Source organism: Hippocampus zosterae, chromosome 5 (assembly GCF_025434085.1).
Source record: "Hippocampus zosterae strain Florida chromosome 5, ASM2543408v3, whole genome shotgun sequence".
NCBI lineage: Eukaryota > Metazoa > Chordata > Actinopteri > Syngnathiformes > Syngnathidae > Hippocampus > Hippocampus zosterae.
The window spans coordinates 14234201-14254766 of record NC_067455.1 but is presented as its reverse complement, the minus strand read 5'-3'; the positions used below and the strand labels follow the sequence as shown (position 1 = coordinate 14254766).

The following is a 20566-nucleotide window of genomic DNA, read 5'->3' as shown; positions in this document are numbered from 1 at the left end:
ATATTAATATAAGTAACAATGTGATTTACAATATATTAAAAGAAAATATTGTCTAAACTATTTGGAATGTTATTCATTTGTTTTCACAAACGAGTCTTGAGTTTTGATTTTGAGGTCTGCACAGTAAATGTTGTAAAAATTACATTGCGGCTAGTTAAAAATCAATACAGTTTTGCTCACAAAATAGTTTGCTACTATATATAATGTTGATTTCATAAATATAAACAGTTCATTATTTTAAAAAAGAAAACCAATTGCGCATTCGTTATATTGTCATATTTTGTTTACTAAAACCATTTATTCGGTCCATGAAAAAAAATATCTGTACATAGTTAGGAAGTTGCTCCTCAAATGAAGTCACTTAAAGATTTCTAAATGTGTTTGAATGTCGTCAATGTACGTTCTTTTAAAACTTTTGGTAAGACTTCCTTTGCCTTGACCTTTATTCAACATTAGTTTTATTATTTTGGTTCAGGTTAACAACGTTTTTAAAACAGGTTGACAAACAGCCGAACGGCCAAACTTTTATTTTTGAAGATATGCGCGGAAGTAGCGCTCTGCTCATCTTTATTCTACTGTCAGACTCCAGCAGTTATGCCAGTTGTAGTTGTGGAGTGAACCAGAGGGCGGTGGAGGAGGAAGGACCAAGATACCGGGCGTGCTTGACTTGGACTTCACCAAACTGTGGACTGGTTTGACTTGTCACGGGATCTATTTTTGGAGGAGCGATGTATTTCAGTTAACAAAAGTAGGTACTGCCTCGTTTAGAAAAAGGCAAAAAAAAGACGCGTCGTCTACACACAAGTTGTTGTTTAGGATGGGCGAGCGCATGGACAATCACAGTGCGATTCAAACCACTGGTTCTCAGTGGCTGCTGCCTGTTAGTGAATATTGGGGATTTCCTCTTGCACTGGTAAGCACAACACTACACCGTTTTGCCCAGTCACATTAGAATCTCACCACAATATGTATACTTAATTGTTTTGAAAGACGTGTCCTCGTGATTTATCAATGCCGACAACCACTGAACAAAAATGTAAAAAAACCCTAATAATAATACTGCCGTGATAATGATGATTTTTCTCTCACTTTATTCAAACATGACGTGCTTAAATCTGGACCTGTTAAGTTGAACACCTTGCTGATATACTGTACTCGCAGGAAGCCCTAGATTTTCTTCTGTATGAAATGGCAACAGGTGGATGAACTGGTTTATTGTGCCTTCTAAACGGCTAGAATTTGCACGAGGTGTGCCATTCTTGAAAGAAAACATACGTAATCAGCACTCAAATGTTCTCTTAAAACTTACCATTTAAAAAAATATGTGTCACTCAGGTGAACTTTTTGGCGTGTCAGCTGTTTGCTCTGTCGTCTGCCTTCTGGTTTCGTCTCTACCTCAGTCATCAACACAGCAGTCCCTTGGCGAGGCACGCGGTGGCCACTCTGCTGGGCGTCACATTAATCATTTTCTGCTTTGGATGGTACGGTATGAGGATCCTCCACACCACGCTCACCCACTTGAACTGCAAAGAAGTTCAAATGCCCGACTATCCGCAACAATTGACTATTAAGTACAGCACAGGTGTCCATGAATTTTAGCTCTTATTACAAACTCAATTACAATGAAGGTAGGACATTGTGTGAAACAAATAAAAACAGAATACCAGGTTTTTCAAATCATGATCAACCCGTATTTAATTGAATCCACCACAAAGATAAAACATTTAATGTTCAAATTAATCAAATTTATTACTTTAACCAAATTATCATTTACTTAGTATTTTATGGCTGGAATAGGTTCCAAAAAAAGCAAGGACAAATGGCAAAAAAGAAGTTGAGGAATGCTTATCAAACGCCTCTTTGGAACATCCCACAGATGAACACGGCTAACTGGGAACAGGTGGGTGCCATGATTGGGTATAAAAGGAGCTTCCCTGAATTGCATTGAATTGTAATTCACAAGCAAAGATGGGGTGAGGTTCACCGCTTTGTGAACCATTGGTTGAGAAAATAGTGAAACAAGGACAATATTCCTCAATATACAATTACAAGGAATTTAGGGATTTCATCATCTACGGTCCATAATACCAAAAGGTTCCGAGAATCTGGAGAAATCACTGCATGTAAGCGGCCAACCTCAAAAACCATCATTGAATACCCGTGACCTTTGATCCCTCATGCGTCACTGCATCACAAACAGACATCCCCATATGGGGTCAGGAACACTTCAGAATCAGAATCCTCTTTTTTGGCCAAGTATGTAGAACACACAAGAAATCCGTCTCCGGTAGTACATGCTGCACTCATATCATCATAAACAAGGACATCACAAATAAGTATGGAAGGACATTCTATAATGTAAGTGTGCCACCCAATGACAACTGTGAGACAATGTGCAAAGTTTCAAACAGAGCTTGTGTTCAGTGGTAGAATATAATACTATAACAGTTGTACAGTTGGTGCAGAAAATCATTGAACCATTTTAAAGTGACCAGTCGCAGTATTTGTAGTACAACGAGTGTGCAATTATGCAGATGTTCTTGAGTGCTTTAAAGTGTCTGGTGCTGTGGAATATAGATCAGTGACAGTGGTTCAAGTGAGTATAGAGCTGGAGCTACAATGATAATAACGGTGATGCTGTTCCATAGGGCTGTGCAAAATTGCAAAGAGGCACTATGCAGGTAGATTTGGATTACTGTTTAGGGAGTTGATTGCTAGAGGAGAGTAGCTGGAAAAGATGGTGGGCAGGGTTCGGGGGGGTCTAGTAGGATTTTCCGTGCTCTTGTCTTGGATCTTGCGGTGTGCAAGTCCCTAACAGAGGGTATGGCGGTGCCAATGATTTTTTCTGCCGTCCTAACTGTCCGTTGCAGTCGGATTTTGTCCTTTTTTGTGGCAGCGCCAAACCAAACCGTGACGGTAGAACACAGGATTGATTCAATGACTGCCGATTAAGAAAACCGATGTCAGTAAATATAGTTTGACGCTACATTAAGTGCAACTAAAAGCCATTTCTGAACAACATTCAGAAAAGTCGCCAGCCCGAGCTAATCTAAGATCGACTGATACAAAGTGGATGTGTTGTATGGTCTGACCAGGTGAATTTGGGGGGGGAAATTGTGGACGCCTTGTCCTCTGCGCCACAGATGAAATGACCATCCGGACTGTTGTGGATGCAAAGCTCAAAAGCCAGCATCTGTGATGGCATGGGTACCTTACGGATCTGCGAAGGCACCATTCATTCTGAAAAGTACATACAGGTTTTGAAGAAACATACGCTGCCATCCAAGCAATGTCTTTTTCATAGACGCCCTTGCTTATTTCAGCAAGACAATGCCAAACCAGATTCTGCACGTGTTGCAACAGCTTGGCATTGTTGTAGAAGAGCATGGGTAGTAGACTAGCTTGCCTGCAGTCCTGACCTGTCTCCCATTGAAAATGAAATGATACATTATGAAGTGTAAAACATGAAAACAGAGATCCCGGATTGTTGAACAGCTGAAGCCCCCCATCAAGCAAGAATAGGAAATAATTCCATCTACAAACCTTCAACAATTAGTGTCATCAGTTACCAAACGTTAATTGAATGGTCTTGAAATAAAAGGTCACCTAACACAGTGGTAAACATGACCCTGTCTCAGCTGTTTTGGGGAACGTGTTGCAGCTATAAAATTCTAAGTTCACTTTCAAAATAATACACTTTGTTTAATTATGTTATCTTTGTATTATCCATCCATCCATTTTCTAATCCGCATATCCTCACAAGGGTCACGGGGCGTGCCGGAGCTTATCTGAGCTCTCTTCGGGCAGTAGGCGGGGGACACCCTGAACTGGTTGCCAGCCAATAGCAGGGCACACATAGACAAACAACCTGTCACGTTCACACTCGCACTAAGGGACAATTTTGAGTGTTCAATCAGGCTGCTATGCATGTTTTTTGAATATGGGAGGAAACTGGAGTACCCGGATAAAACCCACGCAGGCTTAGGGAGAACATGCAAACCATCCACACAAGAAGGCCGGAGCCTGAATCGAAGCCTGCCCCTTTGTACTGTGAGGCGTGCTAACCAGTCGATCACTGTGCTGCCCTCTTTGCATTGTATAGAATTAATTGAACATGGTTTGCAGATCATTGTATTCTGTTTTTATTAATGTTGAACACAACGTCTCAACTTCATTGTAATTGGGGTTGTATATGTGCCCTTGGCAGGTACTCCACTCACCTCCTGGCGGTGGTGCTTGCAAACTACCTTCTAATCATCCAAACTGACATCAGCAATGTACACAGGTAAAGTACCGCATGTTGTTTTTGTTTGTGAGCTCCATTCAATTCAAATACAAACATTGGCCATGTGGCTCGTTTGATGCCTTTTACGAGTTTGGAGATTTTTTATCAGTGCAGTACAAACTCAATATCAAAAATCTTATTTTGCTGATGTTTTGGAATTTAAATTAATAGAAACACCTCTCAGTGTCATGCAGACCGGTAGACTACCGGTAGTTCTGAACATCCAAAATATACTCGTGGATCCAAAGTACCCTGAAAATTGACAAATAAAGGGGAAGTCAAACCAAAAACAGGTTTTATGTAGCTTCACTCATCCTGAACATGCTAATCTGATTATCGATATTTAGTTTGTGGGAATATGAGGCGAGCGGTAAAATGTACCCGTTTTTTGTCCATCTTGGGGGGTAGGCTATCATTTTTTGCTATTTGCTGTCCATTTAAAATGGCTTAGTTAACAACCAATTGGGGCTCAGCTTCTGAAAACAGGTGAGCCGTGATTGGTCATTGCTTGAGCCCCGAGCAACATGACGTCGTTTTCAGTCAACAGCAAGTGGCAGAATGGTCGACCCCCGAGATGGCTGACAACGGTTGGATTGGGCTGCTTAACTCATATTTTCACAAAGACTATATTAATCAGAATGCCGTGTTTGGACTAGTAAGGCTACATAGAACATATTCTCTTAAATATTTTGAGGGGTTGACTTCCCCTTTAAAAGATGAGATATTCTATCAGTGTATGTGTTTTTATAAACAAATATTACATCAATGTGAGTAGTTTGAATTACTGCAGTCCTTCTTGGAAAACCTCATAAAAAATGTTAGATGTAAGAAATCTGAACTAGTATGAACAACAAAACGGCTTTAGGCACCCCTTTATTCTCTTATAGCACTACATCATCTGTTTATCCTGAAATGTGTTTATTGGGTGAGAAGTGAGAAGAGAAATCTCTTCCACACCCCACTGCTGCCACTTGCAAAGCTACTCGGAATAAATGACAGGATTGGCTGAGTCATGTCACGTGGGAGGAGTTGCATTTCGATGTGATCTGTTTGTGTGTTTCCTGTGTGCATACTGTACTTTAGATACTGCAGTGACCAGAAAAGCTATGGTTATAGTAAGGCTTGTGTAAATCCCCCCCAAACTGTCTAAATCACAAAATCTTGAGATGATCCAAATCAGATACCACCTGCTGACTAACTCTACATTGCGTTATATATATTCAATGTTTTGTCCTGTGATGGAGTCTGAGTCTGTAGGAGTATGTAAGTGAAGGTTCTGAAAGAATCACAGCGACGAAGGTTTGTACTTCTGACTTGTGTCGCCAACTAGGTAAAGCGGTCTTCCGACCAGATTGACCAGTCTGCCGGGCAACATACATACAAATGGGAGAGCAATGATGCAACCGCAGATAATCAAGCTGTGATGGCGGCCAAGTGGTTCATTGACTCAAAGCACATTCCAATGTTCTTGATTGTTGCCTTGTTGAACTGCAGCCCGAGTGTAGAAACTGCCGATTGAAAGCATGCCGCCAATGTGAAACATGTCAGGTGAAAGTCAACCTAACAGACCAGTCTGTTGAATCCCAAAAGACGGGGAACAATGTTGTGTGTGTGCATCTGTTCAAAGGGCCTGTTTAAATCTTTGCAGCTCCTGCTACAATTTCCCGCGTTGGGCTTTTCACCCACATTCATATTTTAGGAATGAGACCAAATAAGTCAGGTCCAGTTTGTTATGACACTTTTGTGAATGAAGGAATACACGCAAGAGAGAGCTGCAGGCTGAGTTGAAATTGGTCTGTATTGTTCACTTGGTGGGGAGCCTTGTAAACGGCGTCCCATCTTAAACATACCCAATTCTATATTTGCACAGGTCCAGTGCACACTGAGGATTCAAGATAAATTCAGTGCACACTTAGCCAAAAGGAGTCATTACATTTAGACACATGGCCAGTATTTGTTACAATTTAAATGACCTTGTAATGTTAGCTCCAACAAAGTACGCGTAGCAGCATTTGCTCATTTGAGCTTGAACCACATTCTGTGTGTGGCGCACTACTATGTACTGTACCTTCGGAGGACAACAAATCTTTAGTTTGTAGTTAATTGGCCCGCGCAGGAGGTCATTTTCAGTATTCTAAGCAGCATCTGCCTGGGATTTGAGCGTTTCCACATGAACAAAAATGCAGTCCAATTTCTTTTGATTTGAAGGCCCATTTACAAAATTATGTTGAGAGCATTTAGATTTATCTGCTGCATGTTGGTTCTATTTGTAGTGTATGTTGGTACTGTATCTTTGTATTATCATGTATCTCTCATGAGAACATGGTCTCACTTCATCATCATCACACTTGGGAAAATGTATTCCCACCGGATTTTGCACCTCTCACAAGAACGTCTTCCTTTTCCTCCAAGGTATTCCATGGTGGTGGCGATGGGATACCTGATTCTGTGCCATGTGAGCAGAGTCTTCATCTTTAAATATGGGATACTGTCCACTGACTTCTCCGGGTGAGGAAAGACTCTGCCACACCTTATCTGTGGCGGTGCATTCGTAATTTCACTTCACATGTTATCAGTTAACTTTACCGCAATGTGCTTTGCGTGCTTACACAGTCACCAGTGACACAGCCTTCGGTAAATACAGTGCTGCAGATTAAAATGAGGAAATGCTTGTGTATGGTGTGCAACATTACCGGAGCAGGTGGTGTTCACACTGCCTACTGGCAACTGGCACTTTAATTTAGACACTTCTTTGTGTATGTGCCGTTAAAATGAGCTTCACCAGCATTTTTGGATGGACTCAATAGAGATTTAGTAAAAAAAGCTACATGGGAGGGCTTTTTATCTCTCTGGGCAGTTGCACTTCATTGTTAAAACAGAGGTTGGAGGAAATCATAAGTCCCTCGTTTTACCCCCCATTGTTCAAGCAAATCCCAAGAGTTACTGTTGCAAACATCAAGCAACTTGGTTTTAAACAAGCCATAAATCAATCCTGCCGAGTCACATATTAGCCAATTTTCACCCACAGTATTTGTGCAATAGTTAACTGTCCATGATGCATTTAAAATAGCATACATTTTAAAACTTTTTTTTTAATGAGCCCAAATCAGTCTGTTTACTTTCATTCATTCATTCATCTTCCTAACCGCTTGATCCTCACTAGGGTCGCGGGGGGTGCTGGAGCCCATCCCAGCTGTCTCCGGGCAGTAGGCGGGGGACACCCTGAATCGGTTGCCAGCCAATCGCAGGGCACACAGAGACGAACAACCATTCGCACTCACACTCACACCTAGGGACAATTTAGAGTGTTCAGTCAGCCTGCCATGCATATTTTTGGAATGTGGGAGGAAACCGGAGCACCCGGAGAAAACCCACGCAGGCCCGGGGAGAACATGCAAACTCCACACAGGGAGGCCGGAGCTGGAATCGAACCCGGTACCTCTGCACTGTGAAGCCGACGTGCTAACCACTGGACTACCGGGCCGCCCCAGTCTGTTTACTTTTTCTTCACAATTAAACACGTGTGCATAAAGCAAAGTTAATGTTTGACCATCTTTTGGTGAGCTAAACTTTGAAGCTATCATAACTTTCCTGTCTTTGGCTTTCCTAGTGTCGGTTGAAGTTAGATGTCTTTTAGGTTCCGTTCACACTGCAGGACATGATGCCCAATTTTGATTTGTCGTTAAATCCAATATTTTAACATAGTTGTCATCCACGATACAAAAACAATTGCAAATATGAATGGTCTGTGAAGTGACAACCCATGCGACCAAAACACGACGTTGAGTAACATGCGTGCGTACAAAACATCACGTGACGCTGTACTTCTCGAAGTGGAACTCTAAATGTCAAACGTAAACAGTCTCATGAATGCCAAGTCAAAGTCGAGTCTTTCATGTTTTAGCCAAGCGAGTCCTAAGTCTTAAAATTGGCGACTTCAGTACCCCACCTCCAATATTAATGAATACATTTGAAGTACAGTGATAATGACATTAATCATTCCCGCAAACACGGAACTTCCACCTCTTATTCAGGAAAATGCTGTAGCTGCTCGCAGGAGTTATGCTGGAAATGAGAAGAGAACAAGGCATTTGCTGAGCCAAGTTACATTTCTAAACGTATGTCAGCTGACTCTGCTAGTCAGCTCGGTATTCATGGTGATGAGTTTGTCGGCAGTCTCTCATCACTCCACATGACTTTGGGGACAAGCACCAGAACTGTGATCGGCATTCAGGCAGTTTTTTTCAAAATTTGAACTCCCGGATGATCATGTAGAGACCGTACAGGACATTCCTGCCGCACAACGTTATGATTAAATAATTGTGATTTAACACATATCATGTTAGGTTTCCATTCTTTGCTTTGTCTGGGCATCACCTTGATGTTCAATGTTGCTTGTAATGCGTCACAAGACTGAGAGACAGTTTATAGTGGTCACATTAGCTTTCAGCCTGAAAATGTCCATCTACAGTCAACGACTAACTGTTTATTGCTAGCACTGATTTTCTTCTCCGATTACATTAATGCTGCTGGACTATATATTTATGTCATATTTGAACTGCATCTAAAGTGTCGAACAAAAAAAGAGAAGTAATGAAAGGTTTGTCATATAGCTCATTGTATGTACATACATGTACAATATTAAGTAACATTTTCTGATCAGGCCACTGATGGTAGTTACCCAGAAGATTACCTCACTTGCATTCCAGCTCCATGACGGTAAGAAAACACTCACAATGCATATGGACACACACGTACACATCATGTATGTGACGTTTATTAGTGGAATTAAAAGAGCCGAATGGTTGTGGGATGTTGAAAAGAGTCACGTTTGAAGCAACAACACTAAGATGATAAACCTTTTTATTTTATTTTTTTATTTCCAGGTATGTGTAAGAAAGCTGAAGAACTGACCTCGGAACAGAAGCTACTGGCAATAACGTAAGTTTGCATGTAGTTACTGCATTGGCCTAGTTCATCTTTTTAACTCCAATATTGGTGGAAAGGAGGTAGGGAAGAGTTGGGGTTGTGCTTTTTTCACTGGCATTTAAAGAAGCAAATGGTTCAAGAAAAACAGCTCTGAAGCCACTTTTTCTATTGTACACATGGCCTTGCTCCGTCCTGAGTGGTCGCTTTTCCATGACACTTTTTGGGGCTGTGTGGTTACAATGAAAAAGCTCTTCAGATCCCACTTTAACATGGTTCTGAAATCCAGGCCGAGTTGGACCGTGATATCATTGTCATCTGATTCGCCAACAGATGTATGCAAAGAACGCTGCTGCACACGATAATTTCCTGGTTTTACCGCTAGCGAGACAGAGCTGCCCACCGCCAAGTCATAAAGATGCAGTATACACAGTGCACATAATTGTTTTTCGATACTCAACTATATTTACATTGCACAATTTCACATGTGCCAATGGATAAAATTGTGAAGCTTGCGGTAAAAATTACCACAAGTGTACGCACCGCTCTCTGGGTCCATTCACTTCAATCAGCGGCTTCCATTTGCAAACCTCGAATGGAAAAGCGACTTCAGCTGGTGCATAAGTGGAATTTCACAAACAAGATACGTTTTGCCATGCCCGACCTATTCCAAACCTGTCCCAACATTGAAATTGCAGGTATCAAGAGACGCACAACTTACTTGAATTTAAATGGCATTTAATTAAAATTTGACACATTTCTGAACCTAATTTAAGAATAAATTACTCTCTCTCTCCCTTTAGCTAAGAAGTGCAAGGACAAGGACATGCAGCTACGGTGAATAGTTTGTTCATGTGAACAGCATGCCGCCAACTGAGAAAATTGCATCATTTAGCATGGGAAAGATTACATGACGATAGATCATTCCAAACATGTCTCATGAATGTATTTAAGACAAACATTTTTGATTATTGTCAAGCTGGTGACCTGATTACAATGTTTATAAGTTTGGGTTTCATATCCATTTCAAAATTGTAGCCTTTCTGCTGTGGATCAATTTCCTCTACAACTCATCTCAACGTTCAATCAGAAGAAATCATGTATTTCTTTGTTTTACAGTCACATATTGTCATTTGCAAACTCACACAATTATGAACTCTGCTTTAATCTTAGAAATGATTGAATCCAAATAGCATGCCCTCAAATACACCCAAAGCGATCACATTGTCCCCCCACCCCCTCTCCTGATCTCTTTGCAGTGCAAGACCATCTCTTATCGAGTACCTGAGTTACAATCTCAACTTTCTGAGCGTGTTGGTGGGTCCCTTTAATAACTACAAGGACTACATTGACTTTATTGAGGGCACACACATCAGTGGCAGTCTCAGGCGAAGCGCCAGCACGTCTGACAAAAATGGCTTCCATAAACCTCCAGACCCATCACCTCTGGTAAGATTCTACTTTCATATCTTCTGTTGTCGCTCTCTTTCATCACAAATCCTGACCTAATAAGCTAGATACAGCAGCGTTGTAAGGAGAGGAAAGTGACTGAACGAGGTGTAGATTGTCATCTCAAACCATTGCCATCAACACAACATCATCCTGAAGTCATGTTAATTTGCTAATTGAGGACGCAAAAAAAAAAAATCTCCACCTCAAATTAATTACGCCTGTTGCTAACGTTAGCGGTTAGCAGGTAAGCGAGCCGAGTACCCCGTATAGGCTGGTAAGTACCCTCAGACTTTTCACACTTTGCTGCCGTCAGAGGCCCTATGTCAGGCCTATGATGACATAAAGAAACTCTTGGCGTACTGTCCTTGTGCGTGTGTGTCTTGTGGCTGAATTACACCTCACAAAACTATTTTACTTCATCTTTTGTTTTGTTGCTATTTATATTTTACCACACTGCTTATTTCTTTTAAAATAATGTTACATTAATGGCAATTAAGTTCATTTCAATGGAGGATATTGATTTGATATGAATAAATTAAGGTGCAGGGTTACTGAATGAATTGAACTTGTAAGTCCACTGTATGTCGTTAATATTAATACATGTGCGTGAAAATTACACAGTAACAGATTAATTTCCCTCTCTGTATGAATCAATGTCTCTCTCTTGAAGACAATTTTGTCTTTCCGAGGCAGCACCGGGTGCCTGTCTGCAGCTCATAGGCCAAAATGTTCTTACCAGATTCCAAAAACATGCATATTAATAATGGAAGACTCTAAAATGCCCATAGATGTGAGTGTGAATGATCGTATGCCAATTTGTGATTCACTGGTACTCAGCTGGGCCATACTATGGGTATCAAATGGATGGATTCGTGTATTTGTTTATTTTATTCCGTCATTATTTTTTTTAAGGAAATGGTCTTTTGTTTGCCCTCTTTGTTTTCTTTTTCTCTTTTTTAAATAGTAGGATCATCCTGTTTTCCTCGTGTGTGTTGTGTCCATCACCTTCACAGAATGCTGTCTGTCAAAAGTTGTTGGTGTGCTGTGGCTGCATGATCTTCTTCCTCATCGTCACGCAGTCGCTGCCGATAGAGTACAACATCAACCCCCACTTTGTCAACCACGCCCCCTTCATCACCCGTCTCACCTACGCATTATTTTCCATTCAAGCTGCAAGAATCAAATTCTACTTTGCTTGGACATTAGGTGAGCAACATTGTTGGGGTGCAGGGATGTGCGGAGTCCTTCGCAGGGGCAGATGGACATTTTGTTTGTGTGTGTGTAAACAATATAACTACAACGCATGTCCAAAATTCGTATTTGTGGCCGTTATATATAACGTTGCCCGGCCGGGCACAGCCCGAAGAGGCAACGTGGGTCCCCCTTCCCATGGGCTCACCACCCATGAGAGGGGCCAAAGGGGTTGGGTGTAATGTGAGCTGGGCGGCAGCCAAAGGCGGGGACCCTGGCGGTCCGATTCTCGGCTGCAGAAGCTAGCTCTTGGGACATGGAATGTCACCTCTCTGGCAGGGAAGGAGCCCGAGCTGGTGTGTGAGGCAGAGAATTTCCGACTGGATGTAGTCGGACTTGCCTCCACACACAGCCTGGGTTCTGGTACCATTTCTCTCGAGAGGGGCTGGACTCTCTTCCACTCTGGAGTTGCTCACGGTGAGAGGCGCAGAGCAGGTGTGGGCATACTCATTGCCCCCCGGCTCAGTGCCTGTACATTGGGGTTCACACCAGTAGACGAGAGGGTTGCCTGCCTCCGCCTTCGGGTGGGTGGACGGGTCCTGACTGTTGTTTGTGCATATGCACCAAACAGCAGCTCAGCATACCCACCCTTTTTGGAGTCCTTGGAGGGTGTGCTGGAGAGTACTCCTGCTGGGGACTCCCTTGTTCTGCTGGGGGACTTCAATGCTCACGTGGGCAACGACAGTGAGACCTGGAGGGGCGTGATTGGGAGGAACGGCCCCCCCGATCAGAACTCGAGTGGTGTTTTGTTATTGGACTTCTGTGCTCGCCACGGATTGTCCATAACAAACACCTTGTTCAAGCATAAGGGTGTCCATATGTGCACTTGGCACCAGGACACCCTTGGCCGCAGTTCGATGATCGACTTTGTAGTTGTATCATCGGATTTGCGGCCGCATGTTCTGGACACTCGGGTGAAGAGAGGGGCGGAGCTGTCAACTGATCACCACCTGGTGGTGAGTAGGCTCAGATGGTGGGGGAAAATGCCGGTCCGTCCTGGCAGACCCAAACGTATTGTGAGGGTTTGTTGGGAGCGTCTGGCGGAATCCCCTGTCAGAAAGAGTTTCAACTCCCACCTTCGACAGAGCTTTTCCCATGTTCCGGGGGAGGCGGGGGACATTGAGCCCGAGTGGACCATGTTCCATGCCTCTATTGTTGAGGCGGCCAATCTGAGTTGTGGCTGTAAGGTGGTTGGTGCCTGTCGTGGCGGCAACCCCCGTACTCGCTGGTGGACACGAGCAGTAAGGGATGCCGTCAAGCTGAAGAAGGAGTCCTATCGAGCCTTTATGGCCTGTGGGACCCCGGAGGCAGCTGACGGGTATCGACTGGCCAAGCGGAACGCGGCTTCGGTGGTCGCCGAGGCAAAAACCCGAGCGTGGGAAGAGTTTGGTGAGGCCATGGAAGCCGACTTCCGGACAGCTTCGAGGAAATTCTGGTCCACCATACGACGTCTCAGGAGGGGGAAGCAGTGCACCACTAACACTGTGTACAGTGGGGATGGGGCGCTGCTGACTTCGACTCGGGACGTTGTGAACCGGTGGGCAGAGTACTTCGAAGACCTCCTCAACTCCACCAACACGTCTTCCTTGGAGGAAGCAGAGCCTGGGGACTCTGAGGTGGGCTCTCCTATCTCTGTGGCTGAAGTCACCGATGTGGTTAAAAAGCTCCTCGGTGGCAAGGCCCCAGGGGTGGATGAGATCCGCCCGGAGTTCCTCAAGGCTCTGGATGTTGTGGGGCTGTCCTGGTTGACACGTCTCTGCAACATCGCATGGTCAACAGGGAGAGTGCCTCTGGATTGGCAGACCGGGGTGGTAGTCCCTCTTTTTAAAAAGGGGGACCGGAGGGTGTGTTCCAACTATAGAGGGATCACACTCCTCAGCCTCCCTTGTAAGGTCTATTCAGGGGTGCTGGAGAGGAGGGTCCGTCAGGAAGTCAAGCCTCAGATTGAGGAGGAGCAGTGTGGTTTTCGTCCCGGCCGTGGAACAGTGGACCAGCTCTACACCCTTAGCAGGGTCCTCGAGGGTATGTGGGAATTCGCCCAACCAGTCTACATGTGTTTTGTGGACTTGGAGAAGGCGTTTGACCGTGTCCCTCGGGGAGTTCTGTGGGGGGTGCTTCGTGGGTATGGGGTACCGAACCCCCTGATACGGGCTGTTCGGTCACTATACCACCGATGTCAGAGTTTGGTTCGCATTGCCGGCAGTAAGTCGGAATCGTTTCCAATGGGGGTAGGACTCCGCCAAGGCTGCCCTTTGTCGCCGATTCTGTTCATAACCTTTATGGACAGAATTTCTAGGCGCAGCCGAAGCGTTGAGGGGGTCCGTTTTGGGGGCCTCAGTATTACATCCCTGCTTTTTGCAGATGATGTGGTGCTGTTGGCTCCTTCAAACGGGGCTCTCCAACTCTCACTGGAGCGTTTTGCAGCCGAGTGTGAAGCGGTTGGGATGAAAATCAGCACCTCCAAATCTGAAACCATGGTCCTCAGTCGGAAAAGGGTGGAATGCCCCTTCCGGGTCGGGGGGGAGATCTTGCCCCAAGTGGAGGAGTTTAAGTATCTTGGGGTCTTGTTCACGAGTGAGGGCAGGAGGGAGCGAGAGATCGACAGGCGGATCGGTGCAGCGTCTGCTGTGATGCGGACATTGTATCGGTCTGTCGTAGTGAAGAAGGAGCTGAGCCAAAGGGCGAAGCTCTCAATTTACCGGTCGATCTACGTTCCAACCCTCATCTATGGTCACGAGCTATGGGTCGTGACCGAAAGAACGAGATCCCGGATAGAAGCGGCCGAAATGAGTTTTCTCCGCAGGGTGTCCGGGCTCTCCCTTAGAGATAAGGTGAGAAGCTCGGTCATCCGGGAGGGGCTCCGAGTCGAGCCGCTTCTCCTCCACATCGAGAGGAGCCAGATGAGGTGGTTTGGGCATCTGATTCGGATGCCTCCTGAACGCCTCCCTGGTGAGGTGTTCCGGGCATGTCCCACCGGAAGGAGACCCCGAGGAAGACCAAGGACACGCTGGAGAGACCATGTCACCCAGCTGGCCTGGGAACGCCTCGGGATCCCCCGGGGAGAGCTGGAAGAAGTAGCTAGGGAGAGGGAAGTCTGGGCTTCCCTGCTAAAGCTGTTGCCCCCGCGACCCGGCCCCGGATAAGCGGTAGAAGATGGATGGATGGATGGATATATAAACGCGCAGTGAGCAAATTGAGGACAAGCATATCGTACTAAGATTGAATTTTCTTTCCGGCTAGTCTCAACGTTATCGATTCATTTGTGATAAATTACCCACATAATTAACGTGTAACAGTTTGATTCAACTTACAAGGGAGCTTCGTTGGAGATGAGCTCTGCCGTCCGGACCAGCGTCCTTGTGGACCGAACGTCCAATCATCAACATGTGTGTCATCTCGTGTGCGCGCGCTATTGTGGATGACGCGTTCAGGAGCAGCTCAGAAATGTGTACACGCTTTTTAAAAAATAGTTTTCATAGCTGTAAATGTGTATGTACTGTATATGTATGCATATGGCGTCAGTTGGATGGGAGATAATTTAGGTTTGGGGTTACTGCCTGATTTGCCGGCTCTTTTTCTGGCACTTCTGGCCCGTTGCTCACGCAGCTCATGCTGTCCTCTGTCATTCACACACTCGCTAACAAAGATGTTAATATTTTAATGATTTCTAAATACGTTCCATCTGAGCAAATTTTAGGCCGAGTTACATAAAATGTTACCTTTGAAAATCCACAGACAAGGTTTCACACACAAGATCATCACTTAAAGGAAAGTCCCTTATGCCTCTGATGCTTGTTTTTCTGCCAGAATGACAGTTTGACATTTGATTGACGTGTCAATCGTGAGTCATTTCAAGAACCCATATCCTAAAAAGACCCACAGACTGCCCATTTAGGTTGAGTTTTACGGTAGTTTCTTCAAACTTGTTATAGATGTTTCACTGATTGTAAATTGGAATCACATATAGCTGACAAATGGGAAACACTATATATTATATATTGTAGTTTTTAATCATTGCATGTTATTGACTGTTTCGGTACTCTCATCGTAAATCCTGCCTCCTGCACATCTCTTCCACACATCCTGACAAGTTTGGGGGTGTGATCAAGTCATTCAGTGCAGTTTGCAGCTGTAATTTCAAATAATATGTTTGTTCTTCGATCATCTTAGGTGATGCCATCAGCAACGCTGCTGGGTTTGGATTCTCAGGGATGGATGAAAATGGAAAAGCTTCCTGGAGCCTCCTCAGCAACCTGAACGCCGTGGGGGTTGAGGTGTTTTCCATGTCCTTCACTTTGGAATTCGTGTGCCGGCAGACAGATTTGAATAACTAATCAATTTCATTTGATTGTTTATCTATTTCAGACAGCAACCAGCTTCAAGACTTTCATCGACAACTGGAACATACAAACTGGAAATTGGCTTAAAATGTAAATACAGTGAATCCATGTTTTATTGCGTTGGATACTTCCACTCATGATAGGTGAAAATCTGCTCTACAGAAAGACAGGATAAAAATACTTTTTTTTTCGATTGCTTTCCCCTAAAGTGAATATGGAATATTTGAACACCAAAATGTTCTCCCTAACCATGTGACGTTGTTACAGTTAAACCTTTAACCAACTTTTATTTCAAAACACATGGAGCAGCAACACATACAAACGGAGCTTCCAACAATATACACGGGCATAAATGCGATCCCTCTGCTTTTGTGAGATCAATTGTATTCATACATAATAAGTAATGTTACAACCCCCACTCCCAACATTCGCCAGGGTGTGCTACGACCGAGTGCCGCGTCACCGCTTAGTCCTGACCTTCATCTTGTCTGCGTTGTGGCACGGCGTTTACCCAGGATACTATTTCACCTTCTTCACCGGCATCCTCATGACGCTGGCAGCGCGAGCTGTGAGTTTTGTAAACGATGACAAATATTCCAAAATTAAACTACTGTACTTGTAAATTTCCATCCAACTTTGTCCACTAGGTACGAAAATCGTTCCGTCCGTACTTTCTGGGCTCCAGAGGTTTAAAGCTGGGTTACGACATCTTGACGTGGGCTTCCACCCAGATGGCCATCTGCTACACTGTCATGCCCTTTCTACTCTTGGCAACTGAATCCACCATGGTCTACTACAGGTACCTTCAATCCATCATCATTATTAGATGGGGCTCTAACATGACAATAGTGTTCACGCGAGATAAAAAGGCTGCAGCATCTGTGATGAAATGTTTACAATCACCCTTACTTTGGTCAAATTCTGGTACAATGATTCTACTAGAGGCGGCCCGGTAGTCCAGTGGTTAGCACGTCGGCTTCACAGTGCAGAGGTGCCGGGTTCGATTCCAGCTCCGGCCTCCCTGTGTGGAGTTTGCATGTTCTCCCCGGGCCTGCGTGGGTTTTCTCCGGGTGCTCCGGTTTCCTCCCACATTCCAAAAACATGCGTGGCAGGCTGATTGAACACTCTAAATTGTCCCTAGGTGTGAGTGTGAGTGCGAATGGTTGTTTGTTTCTGTGTGCCCTGCGATTGGCTGGCAACCGATTCAGGGTGTCCCCCGCCTACTGCCTGAAGACAGCTGGGATAGGCTCCAGCACCCCCCGCGAACCTAGTAAGGATCAAGCGGCTTGGAAGATGAATGAATGAATGAATGATTCTACTAATGCAGAATTAATCCGCTGCAGGATGGCCATTTTCCCATAATAATTTAAAAATGATGCACTGTGCGGGCAGTAACATTTTATTTTTGTACTTTCTGTAAGATGTCTCAATATGGCAGCAAAGCCCTGGCTGATTTAGTAATTGGTGTAACAGACGTATGGTGATTTCATCCAACCTGATAGAGATATTCAAATGCCTTGGAGGAGCTAAATTTAGCAAGTGTTGTAGCGGAAGTTACAGAGTCTTCATGGGGGCGCCAATGATCACTATACAGCATGAAAAAAAAAACATAATTTGAGAAGCCCCATCAGACGCAACTATTCCCATTATGACATACTCTGCTGTGTTCCAGGTCCATGTACTTCCACATGCACATCCTCGGCATCCTGGCTACGATTGTCCTGTGTCCCAAACTCACAAGCAAAGTCTCCTCAGCCGCCACACGCACGCCCTCAAACCAGTGTCTTTCTGTCCACCGTAACAACAATGACAAAACACACTGAAGCTTCCTCTGCATCCCTGAAAGGCTTCCAGGCTAACCAGTATGAGGAAAGTACACTTGTGTGTTATTTATTCTTTTAAGACAATCTCGTCATTGAGTGGACATCATGAGCCAGAATTGTGTTGCCAATGAATCTGGCAGAAGGTGTCCACGGCATGGACTACACCGGAGGCTCTGGGTGGGAGTCAGGCCAGCGCAGTGGGAAAGTGTAGATACACCCTCACACACACACACACACAGACACGCACTCGTTTGCGCGCGCACTCGACTCAAATACCACAAGACATACTCACAAGCAAGACACTAGAGGACAACTATGCGCACTGTGGCTGTGATGGCACACAAAGACTGCTGTTGTGTGGCTGGAGCTCTATTACACACTGTTACCAGACACTCCCTGGTGCGTTAGCGTGTGTGTTGGTGTGTCCCAAACCAAACAAGTGAGGCCGTTTAATATAAATTTAGCATGATGATTAAAATAAATACATTATACATAAAAAGCAAATGGTGATGAATGCCCAATCTATAGCTTTATTTGAAGCAGGGCCTTGCGATCATTTTATAGGATTGTAAGACACTAACATGATGCAAAATTTGAACAGTAACTGTAACACTTCAATACAGGAAAAAACAACTTCAATATTGATTCAATGAAAATGTACTGAAAAGTGAAATACATCTGATCTCAAGCACATCTGTAATCCATACAAAATTTGAATTGTTATCATGTTTAAATCATAAGAATGTACCAGAAAATGTAGCTTTACACAATGACTACAGATGAAAACTCATTTAAAAAACCAATCCAGTTTCATGATATCACGGGGTGTGTTGGGTATTGTGTCACAATTAACTTAATTTATTGGTGTTCTCATGGGATGAAAATACTGTAGGTGTTGTATTTCCCCAACGGATTCCAAACATCTCTCCCCTGTGGCATGTTTGTATTCACATTTTGACTTTTAAATGGAAAAACATGTCTGTTGTGAGAAAGGTTACTATCAAGCTATGGCTTCCATTTTGAGTGTACATTAGAATTAACGTGTATTAAGGTCAGCGTTTAATTCTGAAGACATCAGCACAGGTAAAAGAATACATTTTGAATTCACAAATGTTTACAGATTTATTTTTAGTTAAAGATGGCAGGAATTGATTATATATTTATTATCAACTCACAATGTTTTAATACAGAGAGAAAATAAAGCACAAGTGTTGCTTCAAAAAATGTTGCCTGAGGGAGTAAAGCCCTATTTGAAGTTCTTATGCACAAATGTGTTATTGTGTGTGCTTCTTTTCAATGGAGTAATAAGAGTCAGTGCACAGTATGGCTGGATTTTAACAATGTAATCTGTGTGATTTTTATTAACTTTTTTGTATACGAGATCAAATATACCATGAATGTGCATGACTTCATTCTTTTCTTTTTTTTAACTATACTGTATAGATTTTTTAAAATTGTGTGAAATGTAACAAATAAAGCTTCGTGACAACTTGAATTTTGGAACAAATGTGTTTTAAGTCGTACAAACAATAAATAGCTTTAATAGAAACACGGACTTGCTTGTGTTCTTCCTAGCAACATGAACACTTTGAGACACTTTGACCAGTTTTTGTTAGAGGTACCAAGACCTAAACTGAGGCTCAGAGGGGATCGAGTCTTTTCTGTTGCTGGTCCCTCTCTCTGGAATGACCTCCCACTGAACATTCGGCAAGCCTCCTCGCTGCCCATCTTTAAAGCCCTCCTCAAAACTCACTTTTATTCTTTGGCGTTCGACTCAGCATGATTTGTGATTGATTTTACTGTTTGGTGCTTTTCCACCGCCTTTATTACCGATTCGTCTTACTGTTTATTGTGTATGTTAAATCGCTCCATGTACAGCACTTTGTATGCAGCGATGGCTGTTCGAAAGTGCTCTATAAATACTGTTGACTTGACTTGACTAGCAACACCGTAAGTGCATGCGGATAGTCTAGGATAGTGTGTGTGTGTGTTTGTTTGTGTGTGAGAAAGAGAGCTCAGTGGCTGCAATTGACAACTGTGGGGACAACAGACAAACAACAACAACAAACTGCTTCAATGGCATTAAAATGTCAGCATGTTACATTGACAAATGAATGAACTATTTGTATGTCTAACCTTCCAAAGTGATATGTTACAAACAAAATGAATTTTTGTGACTAAACTCATCTTTTTTTAATACAGCTCCTTCAACGTTACTATTGGCATCCCGGCAGCCTCACAGATCAGTTGTCTTTTCGTTTCATTGGTAATGGCGTAAGTGTAATTCCAGGTCTTGGCGTTAGCAAGCCATTCTCAAATGTGCAGTTTTGGAGAGAGTGTGCAATTGGCATGCTGACAGCAGGAAGGTCCACCACAGCTGCCGATTGTGAAATAAATATTCATTTCTCAACCGTCAGCCATCCCCAAAGGTGGTTCAGAGAATTTGGCAGTACATGCAAGCGGCCTCACACAACTTATACACAGCTAGA

General features: G+C 43.7%; 2 protein-coding genes across 2 annotated transcripts in view; both read left to right on the top strand.

Annotated features, from left to right (window-relative positions):
- LOC127600853 (F-actin-uncapping protein LRRC16A-like) overlaps positions 1–20566 on the top strand; it is a 692893-nt gene that overhangs the window by 422754 nt on the left and 249573 nt on the right. The window lies entirely within an intron of this gene.
- mboat1 (membrane bound O-acyltransferase domain containing 1) lies at positions 586–19626 on the top strand. Its single transcript, XM_052065759.1, has 13 exons — positions 586–913; positions 1336–1481; positions 4208–4285; positions 6698–6793; positions 8949–9004; positions 9172–9226; positions 10471–10660; positions 11677–11869; positions 16085–16188; positions 16280–16344; positions 16690–16822; positions 16902–17053; positions 17927–19626. Exons 1-13 carry the CDS (start codon positions 818–820, stop codon positions 18075–18077), a joined length of 1515 nt encoding a protein of 504 aa, XP_051921719.1. The 5' UTR covers positions 586–817; the 3' UTR covers positions 18078–19626.

Coding starts and splice junctions, on each gene's coding strand:
- mboat1 (XM_052065759.1), top strand. CDS start 818: ATGGGCGAGCGCATGGACAATCACAGTGCGATTCAAACCACTGGTTCT. Junction 16,823..16,901: donor TGACGCTGGCAGCGCGAGCT/GTGAGTTTTGTA, acceptor TTTGTCCACTAG/GTACGAAAATCGTTCCGTCC. Junction 17,054..17,926: donor TCCACCATGGTCTACTACAG/GTACCTTCAATC, acceptor GCTGTGTTCCAG/GTCCATGTACTTCCACATGC.